Source organism: Panicum virgatum, chromosome 5K, assembly GCF_016808335.1.
Source record: "Panicum virgatum strain AP13 chromosome 5K, P.virgatum_v5, whole genome shotgun sequence".
Lineage (NCBI taxonomy): Eukaryota > Viridiplantae > Streptophyta > Magnoliopsida > Poales > Poaceae > Panicum > Panicum virgatum.
Genome location: NC_053140.1, coordinates 8343510 through 8370486, shown reverse-complemented (window position 1 = coordinate 8370486; position 26977 = coordinate 8343510). Strand labels below are relative to the sequence as shown.

The window sequence follows — 26977 nt, the reverse complement described above, 5'->3', positions numbered from 1 at the left end:
AGCGTCAGGCCTAAATTTTAAGTTATCATCCTGGAAACATTCTGCACATCCACTATTTAATTTTGCATCATCGGCGGCTCTTTGTCTTCTTCCCAGCAGGTGTGTGTGGTACTACAGGATTAAATAACTTCTGAGTTTTTTTCGGCAGACTTAATAATTTGGCTGTTTTAAAATTCACAGGACATAACTTCTGAGGTCTGGCTCCATAGCACGCAGCAGCAGATGGAGCAGACTCAGGAAACTGGGTCCTCTTTAGATTGAAATAATAAAGCAGCTGTTTTTTTTATAGATTACACAGTATAACTCAGACACTCACAACGCACGCACACTCACACCCCTATGAACACACGTACACAAATTCTATCCCTATGAGTATCTTCGAAGACTGAACTGACAAATCTTCGAAATTGACAAAGTTACCACGGGTGCCTTGGACATTACTGTATTTTTTGATTGGGCCAAGCTGGTATTGAGACTTGGATTATCTCAGGTGGGCTTACCTGGGCCTGAAGAACATTACTGTATTTTTTCGATTGGGCCAATTTGTAGCGCGGCCTACCAGGCCGTGCCCGTCTCGCTCTCACTCCAGATTCCAGAGAACGACCCATCTGTCAGGTGCTGTTATCGATTTTCGGGCGCTTCTTATCCGGCCGGCGCACGCGTCGGCGGCGTCGTTGCCAGCACGGCAACTCCTCCCCGAGACCCCGACCCCTCGCGTCGCGTGGGCGTACCTCGTGCAGCCACCAGCCGTGCCCAAACGAAAACGAGACGAGGGGAGGAACGATTCGGCAAGACTCGGCCTCATCCGCTGCAAACCTCGCGACTATCGGATCTTGCCAAGGCATCGTCGTCGTCTCCCTCCCCCGTCGTCCAATCTTATAATCGCATTCCCAATCCCCAAATCGAGACCTCGCCACTCTCCACAGCTTCCACTCCAAGGTACGGCCACCGCTGGCTAGCTCTCGGATTACTCGAAGTCGTTTCCCAATCCGCAAGCTACCGCTAGCACTCTAGCAGTCTGCGCTGGTCAACGCCAACTCACGGCGACCTTTTTTTTAACCCTCCTTTCCTATTTTTATATGTATACAGAGGAGGAGTAATTTTCTGCGGTGGTGGTGGTGTGCGATCGCAGGAACAGTCACCGTCGTTAAGAAGAGGATGATGCGCTGCGCTCTCAAGGGCGGCGGGTGCGTCACCTCGTGGAGCGGCGATCGGAGGTCGCCGGCGGCGGCCGTCAACCCCTGCGGCGTGCGGATGCCGACGGGCGGCGGCGGGTGCTGCTCCGGCCTGCGGTCGCGGGCCGCGGATCTCGCGGGGCTCGAGATGGCCACCATGCGCGGCGGCGTCGGGGGCCTCTTCCGCTCCAGCCCGCGCTACGGGCGCTTGCAAGCCACGGCGTCAGGTGCGTCTCGGGACACGGATTTGTCGCGTTGGAATAGCGGATCGATGCGCTTGCGGTAGGGGTTGGTGTCACGGTTGCGGCACTGTATGTGCTGGCTGCAGTTAGATTCTGCGTGAGGGGATCGTGGTATGGGATTTGGTCATTGTGGAGGTCGATGGATTTGCTAGGGCATGATGTTTTATGCTCGGCAAATTTTTCGTGAATTGCATTGGCCATCGGGGATTCATGGAAACATGATGCATTTTCAGTATCAAAATAAGCTGCTGTGATGCTCCTGTGTGGTTGGTTGGTTGGGGACCTGCCCTTCTTATTGTTCAATCCATGTTTGGAGACATCAGAGTATATGGCATGGTCCTCAGGCGTGTCATGTGAGGGTGTAGATGTTGAGCTGATTTACTTTTGCCCTCAATTGGGAAAGGAAAATTTATGTGCATGTTCCACTGGTGATGGTGCTATCTGAATTTCAAACACAAGGGAGTTGACTTGCACATATCAGGATTTTGTGATTTTTATGAATGTCATGACATTTATTTGGCTTTTAATGAAAGTCGAGCATTGCGCTTAATTAAACTATAACACTTATTAGCAAGCAGAGAAAGTGGATGGGAATACTTGCAGAAAAGAAATCTGCATGATATTAGAGTGCACGTATCTTGTGTGACCCATTTTGTAAAGGGGATGCATAGATTACTATATCACCTCTGATGTTATAGATGTTGCTCATGCGCCGTGTGCACTTAAGCTTTGCTGCTGCAAGTTTAAACTGCAGATGGAAATTCCTGCTAATCTCTCAACTCGTTTTATTATCTTATACAGTTGATCCTGAAGACATTCCATTGGAGAAGGTTCAAGTTAAATCCTCGGGACATGTTCTGCCATATGTTGGTGTTGCTTGCTTGGGCGCTATTTTGTTTGGTTACCATCTTGGGTATGTACTTTGTCATGTCAACTAGTTGACTAAGTTTTCATGACAACTGCATTAGCATAATTTACTAATAATTTGAATTTCAATTGATGAAAATGAATAACAAGCTGGAGCAGTATGATTCCATCTTTTGTGCACTATTCCTTTGAAATACATACACTGTTAGATAATAACATGGTTTCGTTTCATGAATATTTATGGACTACAGTGTGGTCAATGGTGCGCTTGAACATCTTGCCAAGGATCTTGGGATCGCTGAAAATGCTGTCCTACAAGGTATGGCATACTTTACGTGCCCAGCTTAATCATACTTCCCTGGTTTCTTTATTGTAGTTATGAGTACCTTTTAGCATGGCCTTTTTCTCGGTATTTGTAAAGGAACAACTGAAATTTGAATTGTTGTGCCCAAATGCATCTTTGCCAAGAAACAGTGGCATAGCCAGGTAGGTACTCTGGTGTACCTGGGCACACCCAGGTTTTGCAAATATCAGTGGAGATCAGCTCTTTACATGACCTAAATTATGTACGGTCTAATACACCTGGGCACACCCAATTTAAAATTCCTGGTCACGCCATTGCCAAGAAATACAATCGGCATGTTTTCTATGTAGCAGATAGATGACTAGAAGCACTCAATGATAACAGTTGCTTTGCCATATGCTTCACTAAACATGTGTTTGTTACTCAGGATGGGTAGTCAGCACATCCCTGGCTGGTGCAACAATAGGTTCTTTCACCGGAGGGTCTTTGGCTGATAAATTTGGTCGAACGAGAACATTTATCCTGGATGCAGTCCCGCTTGCTCTAGGTGCATTCTTGAGGTGTGTTTTGAGCTATTTAGATGCAAGTATACACTGTTATCTTATTTGAAACTGACACATAAACGTTTGCAGTGCAACAGCTCAAGACATCCGGGCAATGATTATTGGTCGATTGCTTGCTGGAATCGGCATTGGGATCTCATCTGCTCTTGTTCCCCTGTACATATCTGAGGTTGTGATTTGTTAAAATGATTGCTGCTTTGTTCAAAACCTAATGCTGTGGCCTAATGCTACAGTCATTGCCTATCTTTGTTTACTGCCTATGCTGACAAACATTTCCAACAAATGAACTTCTTGTACTTTGCAGATATCACCAACTGAAATCCGTGGAACACTTGGCACTGTTAATCAACTATTTATCTGCATTGGAATTCTCGCAGCTTTGTTGGCTGGATTGCCTTTGGCTGGAAATCCTGCCTGGTGAGTTTTCCATTTGCTCATTCATTTATTTTTCTGCTTCAGTCTACTTTTTATTAGCAAAAGTAATCTGTAAAGTAGATCTAGATATGAGTATGGCAACAAATTTTGTATGATAAATGGATGGTATTCATGCTTTTGTCCTTTGTAACTATTTAATCAGGTGGAGGACAATGTTTGGAGTTGCTGTAGTTCCATCCATTTTACTAGCTGTAGGAATGGCCTTTTCACCTGAAAGTCCTCGTTGGCTGTTCCAGGTTTCTATTTGCAAATTCTTTGACTCTAGACTTCCAGGCTGCGGCACAAAACTCAACATTTATTCTGACATTAACTGCAGCAAGGAAAGGTTACCCAAGCAGAATCAGCTGTAAAAAGACTGTATGGAAAAGAAAAGGTTACGGAAGTTATGTATGATCTGAGAGCTAGTGGCCAAAGTTCTTCGGAGCCAGAAGCTGGCTGGTTTGATCTCTTCAGCAACCGCTATTGGAAAGGTAGTTTTGTTTTGACAGTCTTAGAATTTGGAAATGTGGTTCCCTAACAATTGTGTGAAGAATTTTTCTCTGATTATTATATCATTCCATTCTATTGCTATCATCATCCAACATCTAATGAATTCAATGACTTGGTGGAGAATTTTGACCAATTTTCCACATACTGTGATGGGTCAAGTTGGGCTGTGTCTGTGAAGTGACCACTAGGACCATGGCCCATTACCACCCCTAATTGGTGCATAGCAATCGCCAACGTATATCCATGTTACATATATGAAAACAAAACACATATATCAGGCTAATAATTATGTTAATGGGTTTTATGCTATCACATTTACGATGGCCTTGAATTCCATGCACCCATCATAACTCATAAATTGCTTGTGAACAAGCTAAATAATTTGTGTAGCCAATTTATTGTTCTTTTGATAGCTTCATTAGGACCTGTATGATACTCCCTCCAGTTGCAAAAAATTAATGTTCTGGATATAGGTCCCCGAAAAACACAACTTTGACTACTTACTATATAAGATTGATAATAGGAATATTATATAATATAGCATGTGCAAATGTTTGGTAATTGATGATGGCAGATTTGATATATTGACTGCGTACAACCCTCAACATTAAGTAATTGATATTATGGTGAAAAATCAACATGTATCCTGATATATTTCTCGTACTGCAGTTGTGAGCGTGGGGGCAGCACTGTTTTTGTTCCAACAGCTTGCTGGTATAAATGCTGTTGTATATTACTCTACATCGGTGTTCCGCAGTGCAGGAATTGCATCTGATGTTGCTGCTAGTGCTCTTGTTGGGGCTGCCAATGTTTTTGGTATGTTTACTTTATTAATAATATTTCATAATTAGTTTCAGAACGTTATTTCTGATGGGGGTATTATTTACTTGTAGGCACCATGATTGCATCTTCTCTTATGGACAAGCAAGGCAGGAAAAGCCTTCTGATAACAAGCTTTTCTGGAATGGTAATGCCCTTGTTCAACAAATCATATGATTATTTTATCTCTCAATCAGCAGAGTTGCTTACATATTCACTTCTTTTTTTAAACCTTGAAGGGTGCTTCTATGTTACTTCTAGCTCTGTCCTTCACCTGGAAAGCTCTGGCGCCTTATTCTGGGACTCTTGCTGTTGTTGGCACTGTTCTGTAAGTTGTTTACCTTATTTGGCCTTGCTGATTAATATGTTGGTTGTCTATATGAAACCGAACATTCAACACAACTGGAATGTAACTTTATGCAGGTATGTGCTGTCTTTTGCTCTCGGAGCTGGTCCTGTTCCAGCTTTACTTCTTCCTGAAATATTTGCCTCCAGAATAAGGGCTAAGGCTGTCGCATTATCTCTAGGCATGCACTGGGTGAGTCATAACTGTTCACATATGCACTAATGAAACCATATGCAGATATCTGTCCTTACCAATCACATTTTGTTTTCTTTGTTGCAGTATATCTTGATTTCTGTTTGTCATTCTGTTACTGTTACATATTTAACCACACATCATTAAAAACATAGTTTACCACACATGATTTTGCAAAATACAAGGTAAATTTGTTACGTTGGTGGATGAAGATTGATTGGATGCTTGGGCATGCTAAGTTGTTTTTCTTATAGTTAATATTGACTGATCTGGTAGATAGGTTTTCAGTTTGAAGGCATTACTCGTAAATGCTTCAGATTCCTCCTTGTCTTACCCATTCAAAAAGTTTTTTTTTAATCATTGTAAGTCAGTGTATAATTCTTTGAAGATCTTGCACTTGAATTTATTCAAATCTTTGAAGTTTTATGGAATCCTTTCTAGTTGCCAAGATGGTCGAAACTTTGGAGCATAATTAACCTAAGATTTGTCTACCTACATCATTGAGTCCTTACCCTCCTTTTTCATTGCAGGTATCCAACTTCTTTATCGGCCTGTACTTCTTAAGTGTCGTCAACAAGTTTGGCATCAGCACCGTTTACCTGGGGTTCGCATCAGTGTGTGCTCTTGCAGTTCTTTACATAGCTGGGAACGTGGTGGAAACCAAGGGGCGATCCCTGGAGGAGATTGAACGGGAACTAAGCGTAGTAGATTGATATGCTGTCCATTTTGGTGATCGAGAATGCTACCAAGCACACAACCGAGCATCCTTGGACGTGGAGACCCTGTTTCTAGTTCCATTTTGCATAAGAAATAAGCTGAGTGGCAAGAGCGCCAATCGTCGCTGACTTGGTGTGCGCAGTGAGGGCTTTGTGTTCGAGCAGTAAGTTTAGCTGCCCGCCGTGTCATCTGTCAGAATCAATGAACCCGTCGATGTTCCTGGAGATAAGTTTTGTGTTCTTAGATTTTTCGTTTTTCTGGTGTATAGATGAACCCTGTCTCCCGAAAATAAAGTCGATTATTGTCAATCAAGCCTCCTGTGTGCCAGTTTATGATTGAGAAGAGATCCATTTGTGCTGGACATAATTCTGAAGTGTTGAATGCTGACACTGATGCATAGATTGAGCATGAAAAAAAAAGAAAATCGTAGAAAGGCCCTTTCCGGACGCATATGGTTCTTGAATCTTGATGTGGACGCAAATTTCTGTTGTTGCACATGCCTTTGGCAGATGTGGATGTAAAGCCTGAACTGCTCCCGATCGTCCTTCGTACGCGCGACATTACTCGTTCGAACGGAAAGCCAGCCGAGCACGCCGGTCCCTTTCTGCCGCCATCGCTCGCCCCGTCCGCCTCGTCTTTGAAAGCGGATGAAGCTAGGCAGCTCGCCTATAAGCTGTGTAACCTACCGCTCCTCATCAACCTCAAATAACCCTTCCTGTCTTAACTGCTGACAACCAAGTAAGGCAGTAACAACTCAGAGCACAGCTGCTCAAAAAAAAAAAAAAAAAACTCAGAGCACAGCAGCCCGGTTCGCAGGAGATGGGCTCTCCGTCCTACCGTCTCGCGGCGGCGATCACGGTCCCCTCGACCGGCGAGTTCCTCGTCGTCCGGCAGCCGCGCCCGCCGTCCCCGCCCGCGGAGGAGGGGGAGGACTACCGGCGCTTCGTCGACAGCGACCTCTACGACCTCCCGTCCGCGCCTCTCGAGCCCCTCGCGGGGGAGCCCCGAACGGAGGTGGCCATTGCCGGCGCGGTCGCCGGCCTCGACCTCTCACGCTTCGACGTGTCCGCCGCCCTCGATCAGGTGAGCTACCCATCAGGTGAGCTACCCGTTTAGCCTAAGCAGCTACTGCCTTTTTTTTCCCTCCGTGCTTCTTCGATTCGACCGGTAATTTTTTGAGGCTGGCTGTCATTGCATCGATTTCGACAAACGTAACTGTTGCTTCTCGTCAGATTTTTTACCGATTTGGCTTGCCGGATGGGATGCGTGGGGAGTGGCGGCTCCTGAAGTACGTGGAGGAAGCAGAGTTTGGCCCGGACGCTGGCGTCAACATGGTGTTCCTCATCGGGTCGCTGGTGTCGAAATTGGATGCTCTACCAGGTGAGATACTTGAAGTTTTATTGTTTCTGAATTCTGACTAGTATAAATTGCTTAACCATCGTGTGTTGTGCGTGGCAGAGTCGTGTAAATGGATGACCAAGGAGTGTGCATTGGTGCTGCTTTCTGAAGCGAAGCCCGGTACCGATCGCATAGGGCAGTATGCATATATTGGACTTCTGAATTCAGAGCTGTCATCAAACAGCAGGGCTATCCCTGCGTTGCCCTCCCAGGTAGCTACAGTTTTGCTTTCTTCAGATTGTTCATAGAATAGAGATAATTAAGATATCAGAAGTGAAATGGTTGCCATTTACTAAAATGAATTTTCAATAGGAGTACCCACCTGGAATAACTCTTGTACCGATGAAGAGCAAGACATTACAGCCATTCCGCACAACTAATCTTGTGGTAGTACGAGCAACCAATGTTGCTGGTGGATCTACATGTTCTGACTGTTTTGCTTGTGGGGATGCTCTACTGTTAGATCCTGGGTGCAGTTCTCAGGTTCATGCAGAGGTAAGAGCAATTTCATCAGATTTTCTTCTTATAAAAAAACAATGGATATTCATGAAGTATCTTTCACTTAATTATCTTGTCAATTGCATTTTCTTACTTGGATCTGTTTGCTTTAATTATTCTGAATGGATCGTTGTAGAGTTTCAGAGGGTGATCCCTTCCTCTTATTCATTATCTTCAGTTCCTTCCACAATAGAGCTATAGACTCGACACCGTCTTCTTCATGACGGAAGTGCTTTTGCCTGATTATTTCTGTACTATCACATTAGAATTAAAAAAGAAAAGAAAAGAGGATGGCACTGGGTCCAAATTCATTAGGGGACTTCTTTCTAGAACATTAGCTTTTCAAAATGTACCAATTGCTTTTATAGATAACATTCCCTACACAGTTGCAAGGCTGCAACTTGCAGTGTTTATTATAATTTTATTTTGAGTAGAAGCCATGCATTTGCATGTACTGGTTCTCCCGTTCTATTAAATATTACATCCTTTATCATGTTCAGCTTGCAGATCTCGTCGATTCCCTTCCAAAAAAGTTATTAGTTCTTGTCACACATCATCATCATGATCACATTGAGGGTATGGTGAGAAATGTTTTAGTCAGCATTTCGTTAGTTCTTTTATATCGTATATGTGGGATCATCAAACCAAGGTGGTGGAATGGTTATCATGTAGTAGTGCTTGTTATATTCATTACTGGCAGACCTATTGTCCATCATAAAGAAAGTGAATCCATTTTATTTCAAAATTGTAGGTCTTTCCATTGTTCAGAGATGCAATCCTGATGCTGTTCTTCTGACTCACCAAAACACAATGAACCGCATTGGGAAAGGTGATAAGCTAAATCTGTTCATCTCATTTTGTTATTATTGTAAAACTTATCTTCATTGTGGCGGAAATGTATTCATCTTCCCATTTCTAAAGTTCTAAAATCAGTTGGGAAGCATGATACTTGATAAACTGGATAGGTATCTGGCAATTGAAAAAAATGTCTGTGTTGCTGTCAAACCAACTACAAATCTGGCACCTCAACTTAGTTATACATTCCAGATCACCACAGTTAAATCGTACTTAGACCTTGATAGCTTGATGTGAATATTAGGAATTCATTTGAATAGTCTTTTCTACATCTAAATGCTTAGCATGATATAGTTCGATGCATCTCAATGTATGTGATTCCCATGATGTATAGGAAATTGGCAGATTGACTACACTGCAGTAACTGGTGGTGAAAAGATATGCATAGGTGACCAAGAACTAGAAGTTATTTTTGCTCCTGTAAGTCATTGTGTTGCATAGAGAATTGTTCTCCCATTTTTATGCCAACAAAATTTTATACCTATGTACTTGCTGATGAAAATCCTCCATGGATCTCTCAACACATGCATTCAGTCGGTCCAATCATTGGAAAGTTTCTGAATAACTCAACTTATTTGCATAACATGATCTATTTTACAGCCTAACTCAAGAACATCATGCTATAAAAAAAGTCTGTAGCAGTTGAAAGTAATATATGTAATGCTTGGTTGCTAGCAAACATTTCTCTTCAATTTCCAGAGGAAAAAATATTAGCAAAACTAGGACATGTCTTGTACAAACTTAATATATTTGGATATTCTTTTATATATGTTCCTGCTGATTGCATGGAACTTACTATGAGGAGTCAGAGAAGAAACATATTTATTTCATTCAGATTTTGGGAGTTAAGCCGTTTCCTGATGTGATCTTAATTCCAACTATTGTCAATTCTTGCATGACTCATTTGATACCGAAAACTCAGATGTTACCTATATGTCCGCAAATTCAGTTTTGTTTGCCAAAATGACACTACCGTCACCTAGATTTTTTAGATAGTTTTATTATTTCATAAATACTATAGCAGTGTATCGCTCGTATATTCTATTTCTGTGTATTCTATTTTGGTCCTTAATTCATTACTGTATTTGAATACTAGGGTCACACTGATGGTCATGTGGGGCTTCTCCATGTTAATACCAATACATTAATTGTTGGAGATCATTGCGTAGGGTAAGTATATTCAGCTTATAAGTGCTAGCACAAGGAGGCATTGTGTGATGTTCCAGTGTGAATCAACTGTAATTATGGGATCACCTTTAAGGTGTTAACTTGTTAACCAAATACTTAATGCCCACAGTTTCCTCCATTTCAAGATCACAGTGGAAAACAAAAACACATGCCCAGATGCCTATGCTATGCACAAACCTTGCAGTACACCTTTGCCGATGTTTTCTTCTTACTAAAATGCAGTGTTTTTAAGGAAAAGAACCTGAACCAAATTCGGTTAACATTTGAAGTGCTGAAATTTTGCAGAAGTAATAGATGCCTGTTTTTCGTTTTGTCTATTTGGAACTTAAATTTCTTCACTGAAGACACAAACTGATTTGACTGATCTCCTGTGCTGTAGCAAGCAATATTGCATTCCTTTGCCATTTCCGAAATACTATCAATAATGGTTATATATTAAACCATGGTAAATATGAACATGTTAATCTTTGACACGAAGTGGTACTGGTCAACTTTAGTACTCTATGTACTCTCCTTCCCTTGTGAAAAAAAAAATCCTATGTACTCTAAACTTCAATGAGTTGTGTTTGCTCAGTTGTCTGCTTATTTCTTTTTCAAATTTTTAAACCATTTGCAGGCATGGAAGTGCAACATTGGACAGTAGAAGTGGTGGCAACATGAAGGTAATTGTAATTCTTTTTTTTTTTAACATGGAAGGTTATAATAGTGATGCATTGCGTTATAGGCTTACAGTACTTTGTGTAACTTGAGGGAATATGTCCCCCCTTCTTCATGCACACTCTTCCCTCCAAAATAGTGCTCTGTAACAGAGTGTTTCGATTTGAAATATGCAGGATTACTTTGAAACCACATACAAATTCTTAGACCTATCACCACATGTCATAATTCCAATGCATGGAAGGATCAACCTATGGCCCAAGCATATGCTCTGTGGATACCTCAGGTTTGGCAAACTAATAATTTATGCATACTTTTCTTTTTTAAGAAAAGGGAACTATGTTACTCCCCGCATTCTACAGAAGCCTGGATTGTGTTATTCTGCTGGCTATATATAGACAATACAAGTTCCATGGTTAAAGTTATTATTGTTTTTTTCTAATTAATTCAAATGCAGCATGTTTACTTCTTAGTTCTTACCCATGTAAAGGGTTTTTATATTAATAATGGAAAATTGAACTGTTTTTTTTTTGAGCTTGTACATGTAGAGCACATATGGTTATATACAGCTACATCATTTTTTGTTTAATTACTGTAGATGGTTTGTCACTTTTCAAGACTCTGCAGACATTCTGATTCAATCTTTGTTTTACTACTTTCAGGAATCGAAGGTCTAGAGAAGCCTCCATTCTGCAGTCCATAGAGAATGGAGCGCAAACTCTATTTGAAGTAGTTTCGAAGACTTACAGTGATGTAGACAGGAAGTTGTGGATTCCTGCTTCTTTCAATGTTCGCCTTCATGTTGATCATCTGAACTCCCAACATAAACTGCCCAAGGTGCGTGTTCAAAACAGTGTATCCTTTTTTTTTTGAAGAAGGAAACATTGTATCCTGAGAGTCGTCTTTCCCCTGAATGCCTTAACGAAGATATAAAGACATATAGATAATTGTACACGTGAATATTGTTGATTTAGAGCCACATGATTGAGCTAGAGTTTCTCATTTTATATGAGACTATGGTTGGTTTGCATTTTGCAATATTAAAACTGTGCCTGACCCATTAACTCAGTACCACTGCAAAGAGGTATACTGGAAAGTGCAATCCACCGTAACTGTGTGAGGATGTGGCTTTCACTACTATAAGTTTATGCTCGTGAAAAACCAGAGGCGCTAGAAGCATGGGTGAACGTCGCTCCTGCTCGAGGGTGCGATGGTTGCATGTTATATGTTGTGCCAAAAACAGTACAGGAGCGTACAATCTAAAGAACCCTGGAGATATGCTCGTCCTGAACCAACTAGACAACAACCGGGCCAAACATATCTCGTGGATGAATGAGTTTGTACAGTTGATAGATTATCTAATAATGCTAGCTTCAGTTAGATGATTTATCAAGTTATGGTTTTCCTCATTCGCAAAAAATGAAGTTATATTTTCCACATTTAATCTATACCTTCCTAGTTCTTGCTAGAACTAATTATTCAATCGTACTAAAAACAGTTTGTTTAATCAAGATTATTTTGGGGATCATCGTGCAGGATTTCTCCTTGGAAATGTTCAGTCAAAGTTGTGATGATTTTTTCTCTAGCCTTTGACGGCCATGTATGAGAAGGGAATTCGAATTCTCAATTTGAGTTCTGATTCCATTTCAGCTGCTCTTGTTTGCCATTTTATGAAAACCAACTTCTGTAATCCATTACGTATGTAGATTGGGAACCAAGGTTAACATTATTAGCCCGTGCTTGATTAACCACCCCAACATAAGCAGGACTTCTCATTGGAGAATTTTAAGGGGAGCTGTGGAGTGCATTTCATATTCCGTTGGGCGGTGGCGTATGTGCAATCCAATAGCTCCCCAGCTATCCTTGCGGCAAGTGCCCTTGCTGGTGGTCTGGCAATTGCTTGCGCTCTCAGAAGGAACAGTGGCAAGCAATCATAGATTCTGTTGGTCGGTAATTTCCAGCCACACACATCTTTTTTTTTCTCCCTAAGATTCTGCTACCATTATGTTGAGTCCAATGCTGAATTGCCAAAATTGTTGGTCTCCGATTGTGTGGGTGAACTTTGCCACATCTTGACCCAACCGAGTCCTGGGATGGATTTTCCTCTGCTTTTGGATGGTGTGATTTCAACGTTTCTGGAAATGTGAAACAAAAGTTTGTCCCTTGCATCGAACAAATTTGCGGCTTCTTGAAATGACCAGCCTATGAAATAAGCGGAAAAGCGTAACAGGAAAGTGCCCAGATTAGGGCTTGGAAAGTATGGGATTAGGATATAAATTGTTAGGATTTTCATCCAAATTGAACTGAATCTGAATTTAGCGCTGGACCGAAGTGGCATACTAAAAAATGAGCATCTTCAGGCTTGTGCCGCCTTGACGTCTTGTTACCGCGAATACGTTGACCTGGACCAATATAAAAATGCTAAGAGCAGGCGCGGCAAAGCGCGATATCTGTTGTCACTCCTACGCATGGCCGTGTCACTCCAGAGTGTCTCTGTTACCACTCCATGTTGTTTCTACCTTTTTCCTTTCTTTGAAAAATGGGGAGTAAAATCAGCAGCGAAATTGAATGATAGTTTAAACATCAGATCCCCTACTGACAATGAAAAAAAAAGAGTTCGTGAACGCTAATACGGAGTAGCATTTTCAGGTTGAAGCCATCGCTAATAATCTGCAGAGCAAGCAAAGCTGGAGCTGTGGGAGCGCGTGTATTAATGCGAGAGGTTCCATCTGGTTGAGGCAGTGGAATAGCAGAGGTCGTCGGGAGAGCAGCTGTCTTTCTCTCAGTCATGCTGCGAGCTTGAGGCCGATCGAGCCATGAAGGACACAAAGCAAACCATCCCGGCGGCGTCTCACACAGCCGGGAAGCTCCTCAATGTGGTGCCCATGCTTCTCCTCTTCTCCCTGGGTGTTGTCTTCGGCATGACCTACAACTCCAAGTTCCCAAACTTGTACCTCCATTTTGTTGCGCCATTGCCCTCTCCTGCACCGCCGCCACCACCTCCACCGCCACCATCACCGACGACCAACCGGCAACCGGGGCCGATACGCTTCCTGTCACCGAGCACCGTGACGCACAACATGACCGACGAGGAGCTGCTCTGGTGGGCGTCCATGACGCCCAAGGTCCGGCGCTCGCCGTACCACCGCGTGCCCAAGATCGCCTTCTTGTTCCTGGCGAGAGGGGACCTGCCGCTGCGGCCGCTGTGGGAGAAGTTCTTCGCGGGGCACGAGGGGCTCTACTCCATCTACGTGCACACCGACCCCTCCTACACCGGCTCGCCGCCGGCGGACTCCGTCTTCTACGGCCGCAAGATCCCTAGCCAGGTAATCAACCGTAGATTCGTACACGTAGCAGCAATCTGAGCACACGTCTTCTCGTTGTCGATCTCACGCTTCACTTTCAAGGCAACGAACTTTATATTTATATTTATATTTATATTTATATAAATGTAACTTCGGTGAGCGCATGCATGGGTGCAGAAAACGATGTGGGGAGACATCACCCTGGTGGCAGCAGAGCGCCGGCTGCTGGCGAACGCGCTCCTGGACCTGGGCAACGAGCGCTTCGTGCTGCTCTCGGAGTCGTGCATCCCGCTCTACAACCTGACCACCGTGCACGCCGTGCTGGCGGCCACGGACACGAGCTTCGTGGAGTCGGTCGCGACGCCGGCGCGGCACGACGCGGTGTTCGCGGCGCGCCACGGCATCACCGCCGCGCGGTGGCGCAAGGGGGCGCAGTGGTTCGCGGCGGACCGGGGCCTGGCGCTGGAGGTGGTCGCCGACGGCACCTACTTCCCGACGTTCCGGGACCACTGCGCGGGGCGGCGGGCCTGCCTGATGGACGAGCACTACCTGCCGACGCTGCTGGGCGCGCTGGCGTGGCCGCGGGGCGCCAACCGGACGCTCACGTTCGCGGATTGGGACCGGCGGCGGCGGACGGGGTTCCACCCGCACGCGCACCGGGCGGGGGAGGTCACGGCGGGGCTCATCGGGGAGATCCGGAGCGGGGAGCGCGCGGGGGCCAACTGCAGCGCGTACCGGGACGCCGCGAGCGGGGGTGTGCTACCTGTTCGCGCGCAAGTTCATGCCCGACACGCTCGAGCCGCTGCTCCGGCTGGCGCCCACGGTCCTGGGGTTCGGGTGACAGTGACACGAGATCGAGGTCGGTGTGTCGCAGTGCCTGCATGCGCTTTTCGGATGTTTTTTTTTTTGAAAATTACGGAGGAATTGTCAGGATGCGTGATGTGTAGTACCAATGCAACAGGTAAGAATAAAATTTCGAAGCTTCTGCTGACGTGTGCCTGAACAGGTGAGCTATCGTGTAGTTCGTTAACAGGAACACGTGGCTGTGGAACCCCGTTGCTTGCAGAGCTACTCCGGCTGTGGCAGGTGTGTTTGCGTCAACGACTCAACGTGGGATAAGGTTAGACCGGACACGCTAGAGGCCCACTCCGGTTGCAAACGGCATACCCGTTTCCTGGCGGGAAAAAAAATGGAAATGCGTATTCTGGAGCAAATATGGGCCTGATCTTCTCGAGCTGTGACTTCCGTGTTGAGCCCACATTTGGCCCATCCGTTTCCACCAGGTAGCCCACGCTCCCGCTGGCCCAACGCCCCTCTCACCCATTCCCTCTTGCCCGTTGCCAAGGCTGACCGAGCTCGGGCAGACCCGACGGCCAGATGAGCATGCGCGCGGCGGGCAGCAGCGGTGATTTAGGGTTCGCTAACTGTAGTTCCCGATCCCCATCTCGCAAATCCATCATCGCCCTTAGAACATCTCCAAAAGGTCTTCTATTATGTTATGTAAATTTGGTGATTATACTCTCTTTGCAAAAAAAACCATCTAATTCTATAGGGTAATCCAAGAGACTAAATAAAACATGATTTGCTATATTCAAAACTACTTCCACGTCATCCTATTCCATCCGATCGTTTTCCTTTCCATGCCCGCCGCTGCGCCCATCGCAACGCCGCCGCCGCGATCCCGCGACGCCGCCACTGCGATCCCTCCGCGAAGGCACCATCGCATGTCGCCGCCGGCGCCTTCACGTTGAAGCTGCGACACCCTCATCGCGTCCACGTGAACGGCAACGACGATCGACACCGCACCCATCGCACTGCCGCCACCGCAATCCTTCCTGTACGCCGCAAAGGCACCATCCCTGTCGCCGCCTGCACGTGGACGATCGGCGACACAGCGACCACCTGCTGCAGGACGTTCCATCAAATTGAATTCAGGTACGTGCTGACTACCATATAGCGCCTTCAATCCATATTGCATTATTGAAGCCGTTTTTTGATGAGCCATGTTTTGAATGCAGACTGAAATCTTGCGTGGTTGATTGGGTATTAGACAACAACATCCTAGACTATGGATTCAGATGATGAATTCAATCAGTCTGGAATGGATGAAATCATTGATTCCTCATCTTCGGATGATGAGAGGAAAGCTATTATTTCTGTTGCCTCACACTTGATAGTTGAGGATACGCTTAATCATCCGGGTCGAATTGGTTCCATTGTGGAATATGAAGTAGTGGATCGTGAAAGACTATTACACCATGATCTTCTTTATAAAGACTATTTCTCGGATAAACCTACTTTTGGACCAAAGATTTTTAGATGCAGGTTAGTATTTGTGCCTAAAATTTATATCGTTATTTTTTATGACTTGTTTTATAAATGTAGATAATTTTTTAATTATGTCATGACATAGATTTCTGATGAAACGACATGTATTCATACGCATAATGAATGCTGTTGAGGTTGAGGAGCATGATGAATATTTTGTACAGAAGCGGAATGCGGCTGGTACCCTAGGACTATCTTGTCTGCAGAAGGTTGTGGCAGCATTTCGGCTGCTAGCTTATGGCGTCGCGGCTGATGCTTTGGACGAGTACATTCGTATTGGTGAGAGTACCGCTTTAGAAGCTTTCAGAAAGTTTACAGTCGCTGTCGTTGAAATTTTTGGACAAGAGTACATGAGATTGCCTAATGAATAGGATACCGCTAGATTACGGCAATTGGAGCCAACAGAGATTTCCCTGGTATGCTTGGGTCCATAGATTGTATGCACTAGACCTGGAAAAATTGTCCTACTGCATGGCACGGTATGTACCATGGACATAAAAAGGAGCCAACAATTATACTTGAAGCAGTTGCTTCTAAAGATCTCTGGATATGGCATTCATTCTTTGGTATGCCTGGTTCACACAATGATATCAATGTGCTTCAAAGATCTCGTATATTTGCAAGGCTTGCTGAGGGAGAAGGTCCACAAGTTAATTTCAACATCAATGGCAATGATTATTCTATGGGTTATTATCTAGCAGATGGCATATATCTATCGTGGGCCACTTTTGTGAAGACTATTCCAGAGCCTCAAGGTAATAAAAAGAAATATTTTGCAAAGGCACAAGAAGCTTGTAGAAAGGATGTTGAACGGGCATTTGGGGTCCTACAATCTCGGTTTGCTATTGTTCGTGGGCCGGCTCGCTTGTGGGATGAAGACTCGCTAGGGAATATTATGAGGGCTTGCATCATAATGCATAACATGACTGTTGAAGATGAGAGAAATGAGTACACTGATGAATATGATTGCGACTATAACGACATGGGAGTAAAGGTGACAGTATCCCATAATGAAGCACCAGAACTAGAAGCTTTTATTCAGAATTACAAGAACATCAAGAATAAGGAAACCCACACTTGGCTTCAGGCAGATTTGATCGAGCACCTGTGGAATTACCACCCAGATTTATACTCTCTTGATCGGCATCATCTTTTTTCATCTTTGCCACAAGATAGTCCAATGCTTCGATGGTCGAACGTTGGCGTAGCTTCTTTTTCTCTGTCTTGGTTCCATCCGGTCTTTTTGAAGAATCTTGAGCTGGTGCTGCATCAACACCGCTACTACCAGTTGTGAGTACGGGTATATGTGATGACGGAGAAGAGTTTTCTTTTGTCTTCTGTTTCTTGTTACTAGTTGCTTTTGGTCCTCCAATTTGCTTGCGTCTTTCTATCCACTTGGGCTGGTCCTTCAGAATTCTCCAACAATGCATCAAGGAAAAATTCCTATGCTTCTTGTCTTCTGACTTGAACAGTGCACATGCTGCTGCAATCTGTACATAGACATGAAAAGTTTTAGTTGCAACAGGATCACATGAAAGACAATTATTTGTTTGCAAGGAAAATATTTACCTTGTCATCAACTGAACAACCACTCTGATTTCTATCCTCAATCCTGGTCACACATCCACAAAAAATATTGACATCATGTAGTATAGTGGACCATCGATTCATTAAAGAACCTTGTGTACGATCTGACTCGAATGACTTGTTAGCATGGAAATAATCATGGATTCTTTCCCAATAGGAGGTTTGTGATTGATCAACTCCCCGAATAGGATCCATGCCCACATTTAGCCAAGCAGACACAAGCAGTCTGTCCTCATCATCTCTGAAATTTTTTGTTCTTCCCTGGGATCCTTTAGCTGCTGCAGGACCATGATCTTGAGACTCTTGTACAGGCAGATTTATGAGGTCGCTGAAATATGACCCTGGACCCATATCACCTGCCACAACAAGAACATAAACAATATACATTTCAATATCAGGACACAGATCTTCCCATTGACAAGCAATTGGATTGGAACTACCAGTAACTATCATGAACCTATACGAGTGTATCTGATAATCAGGTTCAGAACTGAACTGAAAATGACAACAATCTATTTTGATTGAGATATTGACAGAAATAGTGCACACAGGATCAGCAAACCTTCACCGGAACAAAACAGTTTCAAACTGAACCTGATAAGTCAATTGGTTTGAGTGGTATGCAAGCCTGATAGGTGGCGTGCTACTATAAACTTTACTCTTGCTTCTCACTAATTCAGGCATCTCCTAAATGTGTTGATGTTTTACTGATGTTCAGATTTTAAAATTGTGCAGGTCGCAGTGGGTGTTTCAAACAATCTCAAATAGATACTGAATACTCATAGGCTATTTAATCCAGCATTTTAACCATACCATTCATATGCTAATAAGCTAAGAATATATGGCAGTTTGCATAGAACAAGCATCAGGTACATAGGCACAACAAGAATAAAGCTGAAATCTCACCACTGCAGCCATCCCGTAGGAATTGCTCACCATTGAGCAGATCCTCACGCATCTGGCCACTGAAGTTCGATGGAGGATAAGCAAACGTGGGTTCCTCAAGAGGCGTCGAGACGACCGGCGCTGGCGCGAGGAGGGCAGCGCATGGGAGCAGATCCGCTGCGAGGGCAGCAGGCCGCGGGAGCGGCGCCGGCGAAGAGGGTACAAGCGGCTCGTAGGCGCATCTACGGCAGGGCGCGGCCGTCTGTACATGTCGACAACGAGCGGCGGCGGCGCGAGGAGGCGGGAGTAGCGAGAGGGGGGCCGCAGCGCGACGGGGAGGTAGCTGGGAGAGAGGTTGGCGCCGGCGAGGAAAGAACTGCTGACAGGGCGGCTCGGTAGATGGCGGGGCGGCGCGCGGCAATTTGTGGACAAGCGAGAGGGGTCAGCACAGGAAGCCGCCAAAATGGGCGCGTGGGACGGCGAGCGCGCGCGGGAAGCTCCGATGGCGAGCGGGCGGGGACGGGCAAACATGGCTACCGGCTTTCACGGGATGGAGAAGGAGAAAGCCAGCGGAGGATTTTAGAAGACCTGTTGGAAGCTGGTTTTTAGTGCCCTTTGCTATTTTTACTGATACAAAGTCATTTAAAAGAGCTCTTAGAGATGCTTATCTCCAAGAGTTTGCCAAAATTAACTTGGCAAAATTTGTGATTTGGCAACTTGCTAAAATATATGTAAAAAAAAGCTATCTCCAAGAGTTTGCTATTTTGGACTTGGCAAAATGAAAGAAAGGCCCACAAGAACACAACCTTTGCGGTTGGGCCCCTGGATCCTTTTGGGCGATTGCAAATGGATCCCTGGCCGGAGTTCAGGGGAGGGGCGGACATGGCCGGCCGAAATCCGGCAGCGAGGGGCCCCGGCGGCGAGGGAGGACAGGGGGAAGGGCTTCACGGAGGCTTGGGGAACCGATTTTGGGGTCTAGTTTGGGAGGAGGAGGGTCAGAAAGGGGAGCTCCACGGTGAGCTGGAGGGCGGCGGCGGCAATGGCGGACCGCGACTCCGTCAGCTTCACGCGGGTGAAGCCGGTGGCGAGGGAGGACAGGAGGAAGGGCTTCACAGAGGCTAGGGGAACCGATTTTGGAATCTAGCTTGGGAGGAGGAGGGTCGGAAAGGGGAGCTCCACGGCGAGCTGGAAGACGGCGGCGGCAATGGCGGACTGCGACTCCGTCAGCCTCACGCGGGTGAAGCCGGCGGTCAGGTGCGTGGAGCGGCTGGCTGTGACGGCCCAGGTTTTTAAATAGCCAATTTAGGGTAATTAGAACCAAATCCTGCATCATTAAATAGGAAACCTTGAATTAATGCATGTGTATGCATGAATGTCTATATGTATGTGTGTGTTTGAACCTAGGGGAGAACACTTGAATAACTTTTGAACCGAGGCACGTGTGCATATGAAATTGATTAGGCATCTCATTAACATCATGGTAAACCAAAGTTTAGTTGAGGTCAAGGGGAGAAAATGAAGTTTTACACATGAAATGACGAGTTCTTCAAATTACAGCTTTCAAACGTTTAAATCATCTTTCAAAACGTAACGAACAGGTATTAAAAATGAATTTTAAACTGTTGCTCAAATGAATTTTTGCCCAAAACCAAAGTTATAGGTTTTCAAAAAGATGAACAACTTTTGTGTTCAAAGTTTTTCGAGTTATCACACAACAATGGGAGAAAATTTTGAATTCCGAAGTATATAGTACCTTTTCAAATGCACTCAAGTTTCAAATTTTAACTTTCAAAGGAAGCTTCAAATGAACTTTTGCCTAAAACAAAAGTTGTAGATCTCGAAATTTTGAACAATTTTGGTATTCAAGAGTTTTTCATTTGAGGTCAAGAAAATGGAGAAAAATTGAGTTTACAAAATGAAGTTTTGGAATTTTGAGTTATTTACGAGTTTGCCTTCACTCCATCTCCTTCTCTGTTTTCCCAGTGACGCCGTCGACGCCGAACGCCGAGGCCGCCGGCCGCGTGCCGCGCTCTCGTCGCGTCCCCAGCCCTTTCCCCGTCCCTGGTTTCTCCCGAAGCCTCTCGACCTCGCCACGCGTCGCCGTTCCCTGCACGCACGCCGAGAATGGACGCCGAACCGCCACGACGACGACGTGCCGAGCCGGCCTACCCGCGCCTCATCCTCTGCCCTGCTCGCCACCCTTCCCTTTTGCTTCGCAAGCAAGTTCTCTACCTCCCCCTCCACTCTCCTTCCTGCTCCGAGCGCTTGCCCGTGTTTCCCCGGCGTCCAGAGCCGCCGCCGCCCACCATTAGCGCCACCGCGAGCAGCTCGCCGCGGAGCTCCACTCCCCAACCCTCCTCCGCCCGAGATAGCCCTCGGAATCGGTCCCCCACCCCACCCCGAAGCTCTCCAACCATTCCTCTCCGCCCCTCCTTCACTGGACCAGCGTCGCCGCGGAGCTCCACCACCGCCAGCCGCCCCTCTCCGCCGCGAGGCCACCACAGTCCACGTCCGCGAGCCCCAAGCCCCTCCAAAGGTAGCTCTTGTGCCCCTCTCGCTTTTCCCCAGTGGGGCCCCCACTGCCGAAGCCTCTCCTCGCCGGGAAAAGCTGCGCCCTACCTCCTCTGTTCCTCACCCGACCAAGGACCCGCGCTGAGAAGAAACAGAAGTCCAGGGGGCCAAGCGCAAAAACGCCATGAACTCAAAAACAGCAAACTTGTAAATTCCATATAAAATCTTAGAAAATCATAAAAATGCAAACTAAAATGTTTTGGAATCCTTAATCAAAACCTACAACTTTTGTTATAGTCACATGTTCATATTATGTTTATATTTTAATCTAGGATAAAGATTAGAATAAATAGCACACAAATGTATCTCCTATTGTATTCATGAGCTAAGGCTAGATTTTGGACAGTGTGCTACACCATAGATGAATATATTACTGTAAAAATTTGAGAACATTTTGACAAATCTAGCTATAGGTTTCATTAGATTTTGGTTTATGCCTATTTTAAATAGATTTAAATCCACAAGATTCTATACTAGTTTTATCGAGCTGCAATTTTTATTACAGTCTTACCTTTGTTTCTAGATACTATAGAAAAATTTTGGGAATTTTTAGTAATGTATAACTAGTTCTCTTGTTTTATTCATGAATAAACTTTGTAAATCAAAAACCCTAATTTTCTTCATTAGAAAATTCTCATATTTTTACTAGAACTTAGTTTTCAGTACATGAACATGCCTGTAAAGGTTTAGCTGCTGAAACTAAGTAGTTTACTCTGTAGATTTTTAGTTAGATATATGCCTAGGAAAGGAATCTAAATTCCTATGCTTGTTGTATATCTCAATAAATTATGAAAACTTTACCACAATCTCATCTTAAGCAATCTAACATACTGGTAAAATTTTATTACCAGAACTTGCATTCTTTACCCTAGATATTTGTTTTTGTACACTAGTAGTGATAGATTCATGAGTTTTTATGATTTATTTGTCACATCAAATGACCTGAAAATTTTACTACACACTAGTGACCCAGTAAAGCATCTCTCATAACAATATCAGCAACATTCTATGCTTTTAGCTTTAGTTATAGTTTCTCTTGTTTTCCATGTGTTAATATGATGAAAAACACCTTTTATGCATTTTTCTGTACTAAAATAAAAGAAAAGCAACACACCCAACTCTTTTATGAGTTAGTATAGATAGAATTGCTACTCTATAAATGACTGCCCAGGAGATGTTAATTAAGAAGTTCACATCCAACTCGCTTTATGTTGGACTACAACTTCATCGTGAAGGAAAAATAGTAACATCTACATTGTTGAGCAACTCGAAAATGTGCATTCATACATATGCATTGTTGCATTTCATTTAGGTACGATGGATGAATCACGAGAAGGACGCGACGTTGGAGTCGAGCCAGAAGACGGTGAATGGTGGACACATCCAGAAGATGGACGGACGGATCCCGATGTGCACGACCGAAGGAAGATGTTCGTCGAGCAAGTATTCTCTAACTAACACTGACCTAGTGTTAATCCCAGGCAAGCCCCGGTGCATCAATCCCAGTATTTTAAATGCTGTTCAAATTATGTTACTATTATGTATCTATGCATTTACGTTTACAGGAGTTGACTGGAACCTTAGATGCATGATCCTAGGTACCCAGGTACCGGTTACTAGAAGTTAATTGCGAGTAGATGCCCTGCTAATTAGGACCGGTAAAAATCGAGTGGTTTCCTGCCGCTCGCGAGATAATAGGTTCTCTACTACATACTGCAGAATATAAGGTCTACGGGCGGGGTCAGGGTACTATGTTTCTGGATGAGACACCGTCTGTTTAGTGAAGAAAATGCTAAGGCCGCAGTGTGTGGTAGTGGTGGTTAAGCGTTTAAACGTACTAATCACATGCCGAGAATATGGTAATCAGTAAGCTTAAGTACTGGATTGAACCGCGGCCGGAACATACCTTCCCACTGTCTTGACTTTGGTCTCATCTGGGATGACGGGTGCAGAGCCGGGCTCTGTAGTCGAAGGCGGTGGGCCTGTTCCGTGAAGCGGGAATTGAAGGGAAAAATTGCATGTGTGACTCTGGGAGTAACCACGTGACTTGTGTTTAGGTCTGCCTGGCCAGGATAACAAAATCGATTCGAATCGTTCCACCGCTCACGGACAATGAGACTGCTTAACCCTTTTTTCACATAGAGTAAGAAGTGAAAGATGATGATGATGATAATGAATATGGTTGGTTGGTTGATGAAAGATAAATGTTTCCCACCATGTATGCTATTGGATAGATGCTCACCTAGAATGGTTAATTGAACTAGAACCTGAAAGCTAAAACCTGCAATTAAGGATCTACTCTTTACTGCTTTTCGGCAAAACAAACCCCTCAAGCCAAAAGCCTTGCATGTCTAGATAAAGGGCTAAGTATACCCTTAGTCGGGTAACCCTTGCTGAGTATTAGTATACTCAGCCTTGCTTGTGGCTTTGTTTTTCAGGTTGTGCATCGGAGGTTACGGTTGACGTCATGTACGGGCTTCATCATGACGTCTGGTTTCGTCGCTAGACCATTGTTCGTTTTTCGTCAAACTTGAACTCTGTTACACTTTTATAAATTCAAATTTGGTTTGTATTATTAATTTAATTTCATACTCGGTGCTGTAAAATTTGTGGAATGTTGCATTCTCTGGACTGCTTTGTCGATCCTGTTCAAGTGGTTTAATCGGGATTTTACCCGACAGCACTGCCGGATTGCTCCGTTTTAAGTGCGTGTTAACCCTAGTTACTGTTTCGGTGATGGTTAGCGCACTTAAGCCGGATTAATTTAGGCAGGGCTGCCACACCGGCGCCGGCCAACGTCGTCGGCGACCAACTGCAACAGGAGAGAGCGCGAGGTAGAAGAGGAAGCAGCAGCCATGTCTGTACGGGCTTCGCCTCCGTCCGAGAGTCGCGGAGACGATGGAGACCGCGATGCCAAAGCGTTTCCGCGCGTGCATATATGCGCGTCGAAGGGGTAGAATTTGCCAAGTTCCCAAAAATGCCAAGTTGGTTGCCAAACTGTTGGAGGCTATTTTTTCTTATTTTGCCAAATTTAAGATGCCAACCTCATTTAGCAAACTCTTGGAGATGCTCTAACTCCGGAATGAGATCTTGCTCCGAGGAGTGAGCTTATCTGTGTCGTCAGTATACAAGTTTACATACTCTCATTATGTAATGTTACATGTGGAAGGGTGCTGCTTTTGCTTTGTTTCCCCATTTCGGAAGAAGATGAAATTAAGTTCAGTGGTGACAATATGGAGAGGAATTTAAGCATCGGTGCCATCATTTCAAAAAAGCAAAAAGAAAAACAGTTGCTATATTGTCTCCAGTTGCATCTTGCAGTTGATTATCGCTTCCTGGCTATGAGCCTGGCCCAATGAACAGTGCTCGGCTGGCTTATTACGGTTTATTCTCTCTCACAGAATACTATGCATTCTACCAGCCGAACAGGCTCTATATCTTACTGATCATGAAGCAAGAGCTTAGTCAATACCCTCCAGCTTTTGCACGAGCAAGCCATGCCAATTTGCGCAAGTTGTACATGCCTACATGGTCGCCTCACTGGACAGTGGGCGAGTAGACCACTTGCAGCGGCAGTAGTATAACCATAGAAATTAAGCTGCAATCTCCATCGCGCATGCTGGTATCGGTAGCTTGAGGGAGGCTACGCCCATGAAGGACTGGACACGAACAAGCCCACCCGGGCGTCGCGCTCCGGCGGCAAGCTCCTGTATGTGGTTCACATGCTTCTCTTCCTCTCCTTGGGATTCGTCCTGGGCATGGCGTCCATAGCCAAGTTTCCCTACTTCAACATCCCTTTCGTCGTGACATCGCCGCCCTCTCCAAAGCCGTCGGCACCTCCGCCGCCGCCGCCGCCTGCAGCACCAGAGAAGCCGCAGATGAGGCTGATGAGCTTCCTACCGCCAAGCGGCGTCATACACAACATGACCGACGAGGAGCTCTTCTGGGGAGCGTCGATGGCGCCCAAGCTCCACCGCACGCCCTACCACCGCGTGCCCAAGATCGCCTTCCTGTTCCTAGTGAGAGGGGACCTGCCGCTGCGGCCGCTGTGGGAGAAGTTCTTCGCCGGGCACCAAGAGCTCTACACCATTACGTGCACGCCGACCCCTCCTACACCGGCTCGCCGCCTGCGGACTCCGTCTTCTACGGCCGCATGATCCCGAGCCAGGTAAATCAAGCAGCAATTAAACAAAATGCTGTGCAGCTTCTTCGTCATCAATCTCTCGCTGCAGAAAACGAAATGGGGAGACGTGAGCCTGGTGGAGGCGGAGAGGCGGCTGCTGGCGAGCGCGCTCCTGGACCCCGGCAACGCGCGCTTTGTGCTGCTGTCGGAGGCCTGCATCCCCGTCCGCAACCTCACCGCCGTGCACGCCTTCCTCACCGGCTCCACCACCAGCTTCGTCGACAGCTACGGCGGCGGCGACTGCCGCGCGCGCTACGACCGGTACTTCGCCGAGCGCACCAACATCGCCGTCGAGCACTGGCGCAAGGGCGCGCAGTGGTTCGAGGTGGACCGCGCCCTGGAGCTCGAGGTCGTCGCCGACGAGCCCTACATCCGGATGTTCCGCGGCTTCTGCGCCGGCCGGTGGCGCTGCCTCACCGACGAGCACTACCTGCCGACGCTGCTTAGCCTGCTGGGGTGGGGCCGCCGCAACGCCAACCGGACCCTCACGTACGCCGACTGGAAGCGGCCGCAGGGGATGCATCCGCACACCCACGAGGCGGAGGAGGTGACGGCGGAGCTCGTCGGCCGGATCAGGGAAGACGGCGGCGGGCGGTGCTTCTACAACGGCTCCAGGAACAGGATCTGCAACCTGTTCGCGCGCTAAGTTCGCGCCGGACACGCTCTAGCCGCTGCTCCGGTTGGCGCTGAAAGGATCCGGTGCTCTAGTGTTGTAAGAGGGGGAGGGGGTGAATTTGACACTAATAAAAACTTTGACATTTGGTTCCAACTAGTTTGCATAAAATTTAAACTAAAACATGCTATTTAGATGTGCAACTAGGTTGTTCTAGTGTGAAACCCCTATCCCAAAAGAGTTTAGCAACCTATGGCTTTTCCTATCAAGAAATTATTCTATGAAAGTAAAGGCACACAAATTGCTAGTATGAAATGCGGAAAGTTAATGAGCGGGATAGGAGATAGCAAACTTTTGACGCGGGTGTTTATCCCGTGGTTCGGTTAGCCACAAAGTCACACCTACATCCACGTTGTTGTAGCACTCACTAAGAGTATTGCTACTCGGCCACCAAGTCTCTTCCGTGAACACAATCACGGTCACCTTGGCCCCGGGTTCCACTAAGGACTAGCTACGCCTATCTTCTCTCTTTGTCATCACTTAAACCTAAAAGCCTGAGAATGGTCATCTTAACAATCATATTAGTCACATTGATTGCGTTGTCATTCGATCACCAAAATCACTCGAAAATGACATAAATGATACCATGTTCGTTTCAGGCGCCCAAGGTCATGGTCTTTGGGTGACCTGATCGTCAAGATTTTGTGCCATTGTACACTTCCCAGAGGCCAGAGCCTACGCTAAAATGAAAGAATATTTA

The 26977-nt window shown here is 45.6% G+C and overlaps 2 protein-coding genes and 2 pseudogenes across 5 annotated transcripts; all 4 read left to right on the top strand.

Annotated features, from left to right (window-relative positions):
• The first annotated feature begins 662 nt into the window (after positions 1 to 662).
• LOC120706093 (plastidic glucose transporter 4-like) lies at positions 663 to 6491 on the top strand. 3 transcript variants are annotated; one of them, XM_039990663.1, is made up of 14 exons: positions 663 to 939; positions 1133 to 1402; positions 2219 to 2330; positions 2536 to 2603; positions 3016 to 3148; positions 3221 to 3320; positions 3456 to 3568; positions 3729 to 3822; positions 3903 to 4056; positions 4745 to 4891; positions 4969 to 5042; positions 5134 to 5222; positions 5318 to 5432; positions 5963 to 6454. In XM_039990663.1, the coding sequence occupies exons 2-14, from the start codon at positions 1159 to 1161 to the stop codon at positions 6143 to 6145; spliced, it is 1626 nt and encodes a 541-aa protein (XP_039846597.1). In that variant the 5' UTR covers positions 663 to 939; positions 1133 to 1158; the 3' UTR covers positions 6146 to 6454. The 3 variants fall into 3 exon arrangements, with proteins under 3 accessions (XP_039846597.1, XP_039846596.1, XP_039846595.1); XM_039990662.1 differs by having other exon boundaries at positions 680 to 939; positions 1139 to 1402; positions 5963 to 6491; XM_039990661.1 differs by having other exon boundaries at positions 685 to 939; positions 1090 to 1402; positions 5963 to 6491.
• A 275-nt stretch (positions 6492 to 6766) lies between these two features.
• LOC120706094 lies at positions 6767 to 12907 on the top strand. 2 transcript variants are annotated; one of them, XM_039990664.1, is made up of 13 exons: positions 6767 to 6900; positions 6937 to 7232; positions 7382 to 7529; positions 7608 to 7759; positions 7860 to 8042; positions 8546 to 8621; positions 8797 to 8874; positions 9235 to 9320; positions 9997 to 10070; positions 10705 to 10750; positions 10922 to 11031; positions 11408 to 11582; positions 12512 to 12907. In XM_039990664.1, the coding sequence occupies exons 2-13, from the start codon at positions 6969 to 6971 to the stop codon at positions 12680 to 12682; spliced, it is 1563 nt and encodes a 520-aa protein (XP_039846598.1). In that variant the 5' UTR covers positions 6767 to 6900; positions 6937 to 6968; the 3' UTR covers positions 12683 to 12907. The 2 variants fall into 2 exon arrangements, with proteins under 2 accessions (XP_039846598.1, XP_039846599.1); XM_039990665.1 differs by having other exon boundaries at positions 6769 to 6900; positions 12282 to 12907.
• Positions 12908 to 13399: 492 nt separating this feature from the next.
• On the top strand, positions 13400 to 14950 carry LOC120710480 (annotated as a pseudogene).
• A 5104-nt stretch (positions 14951 to 20054) lies between these two features.
• Positions 20055 to 26903, top strand: LOC120709646 (annotated as a pseudogene).
• Positions 26904 to 26977: the final 74 nt, after the last annotated feature.

What these genes read in the sequence shown, in the direction of transcription:
- LOC120706094 (XM_039990664.1), top strand. Translation starts at nt 6,969, where the DNA reads ATGGGCTCTCCGTCCTACCGTCTCGCGGCGGCGATCACGGTCCCCTCG. An exon ending in GTTGGAGATCATTGCGTAGG is followed by an intron (nt 10,071 to 10,704) that starts GTAAGTATATTC and finishes AACCATTTGCAG; the next exon opens with GCATGGAAGTGCAACATTGG. An exon ending in GAAGTGGTGGCAACATGAAG is followed by an intron (nt 10,751 to 10,921) that starts GTAATTGTAATT and finishes TGAAATATGCAG; the next exon opens with GATTACTTTGAAACCACATA.
- LOC120706093 (XM_039990662.1), top strand. Translation starts at nt 1,159, where the DNA reads ATGATGCGCTGCGCTCTCAAGGGCGGCGGGTGCGTCACCTCGTGGAGC. An exon ending in GCTCTAGGTGCATTCTTGAG is followed by an intron (nt 3,149 to 3,220) that starts GTGTGTTTTGAG and finishes AAACGTTTGCAG; the next exon opens with TGCAACAGCTCAAGACATCC. An exon ending in CAGCAACCGCTATTGGAAAG is followed by an intron (nt 4,057 to 4,744) that starts GTAGTTTTGTTT and finishes CTCGTACTGCAG; the next exon opens with TTGTGAGCGTGGGGGCAGCA.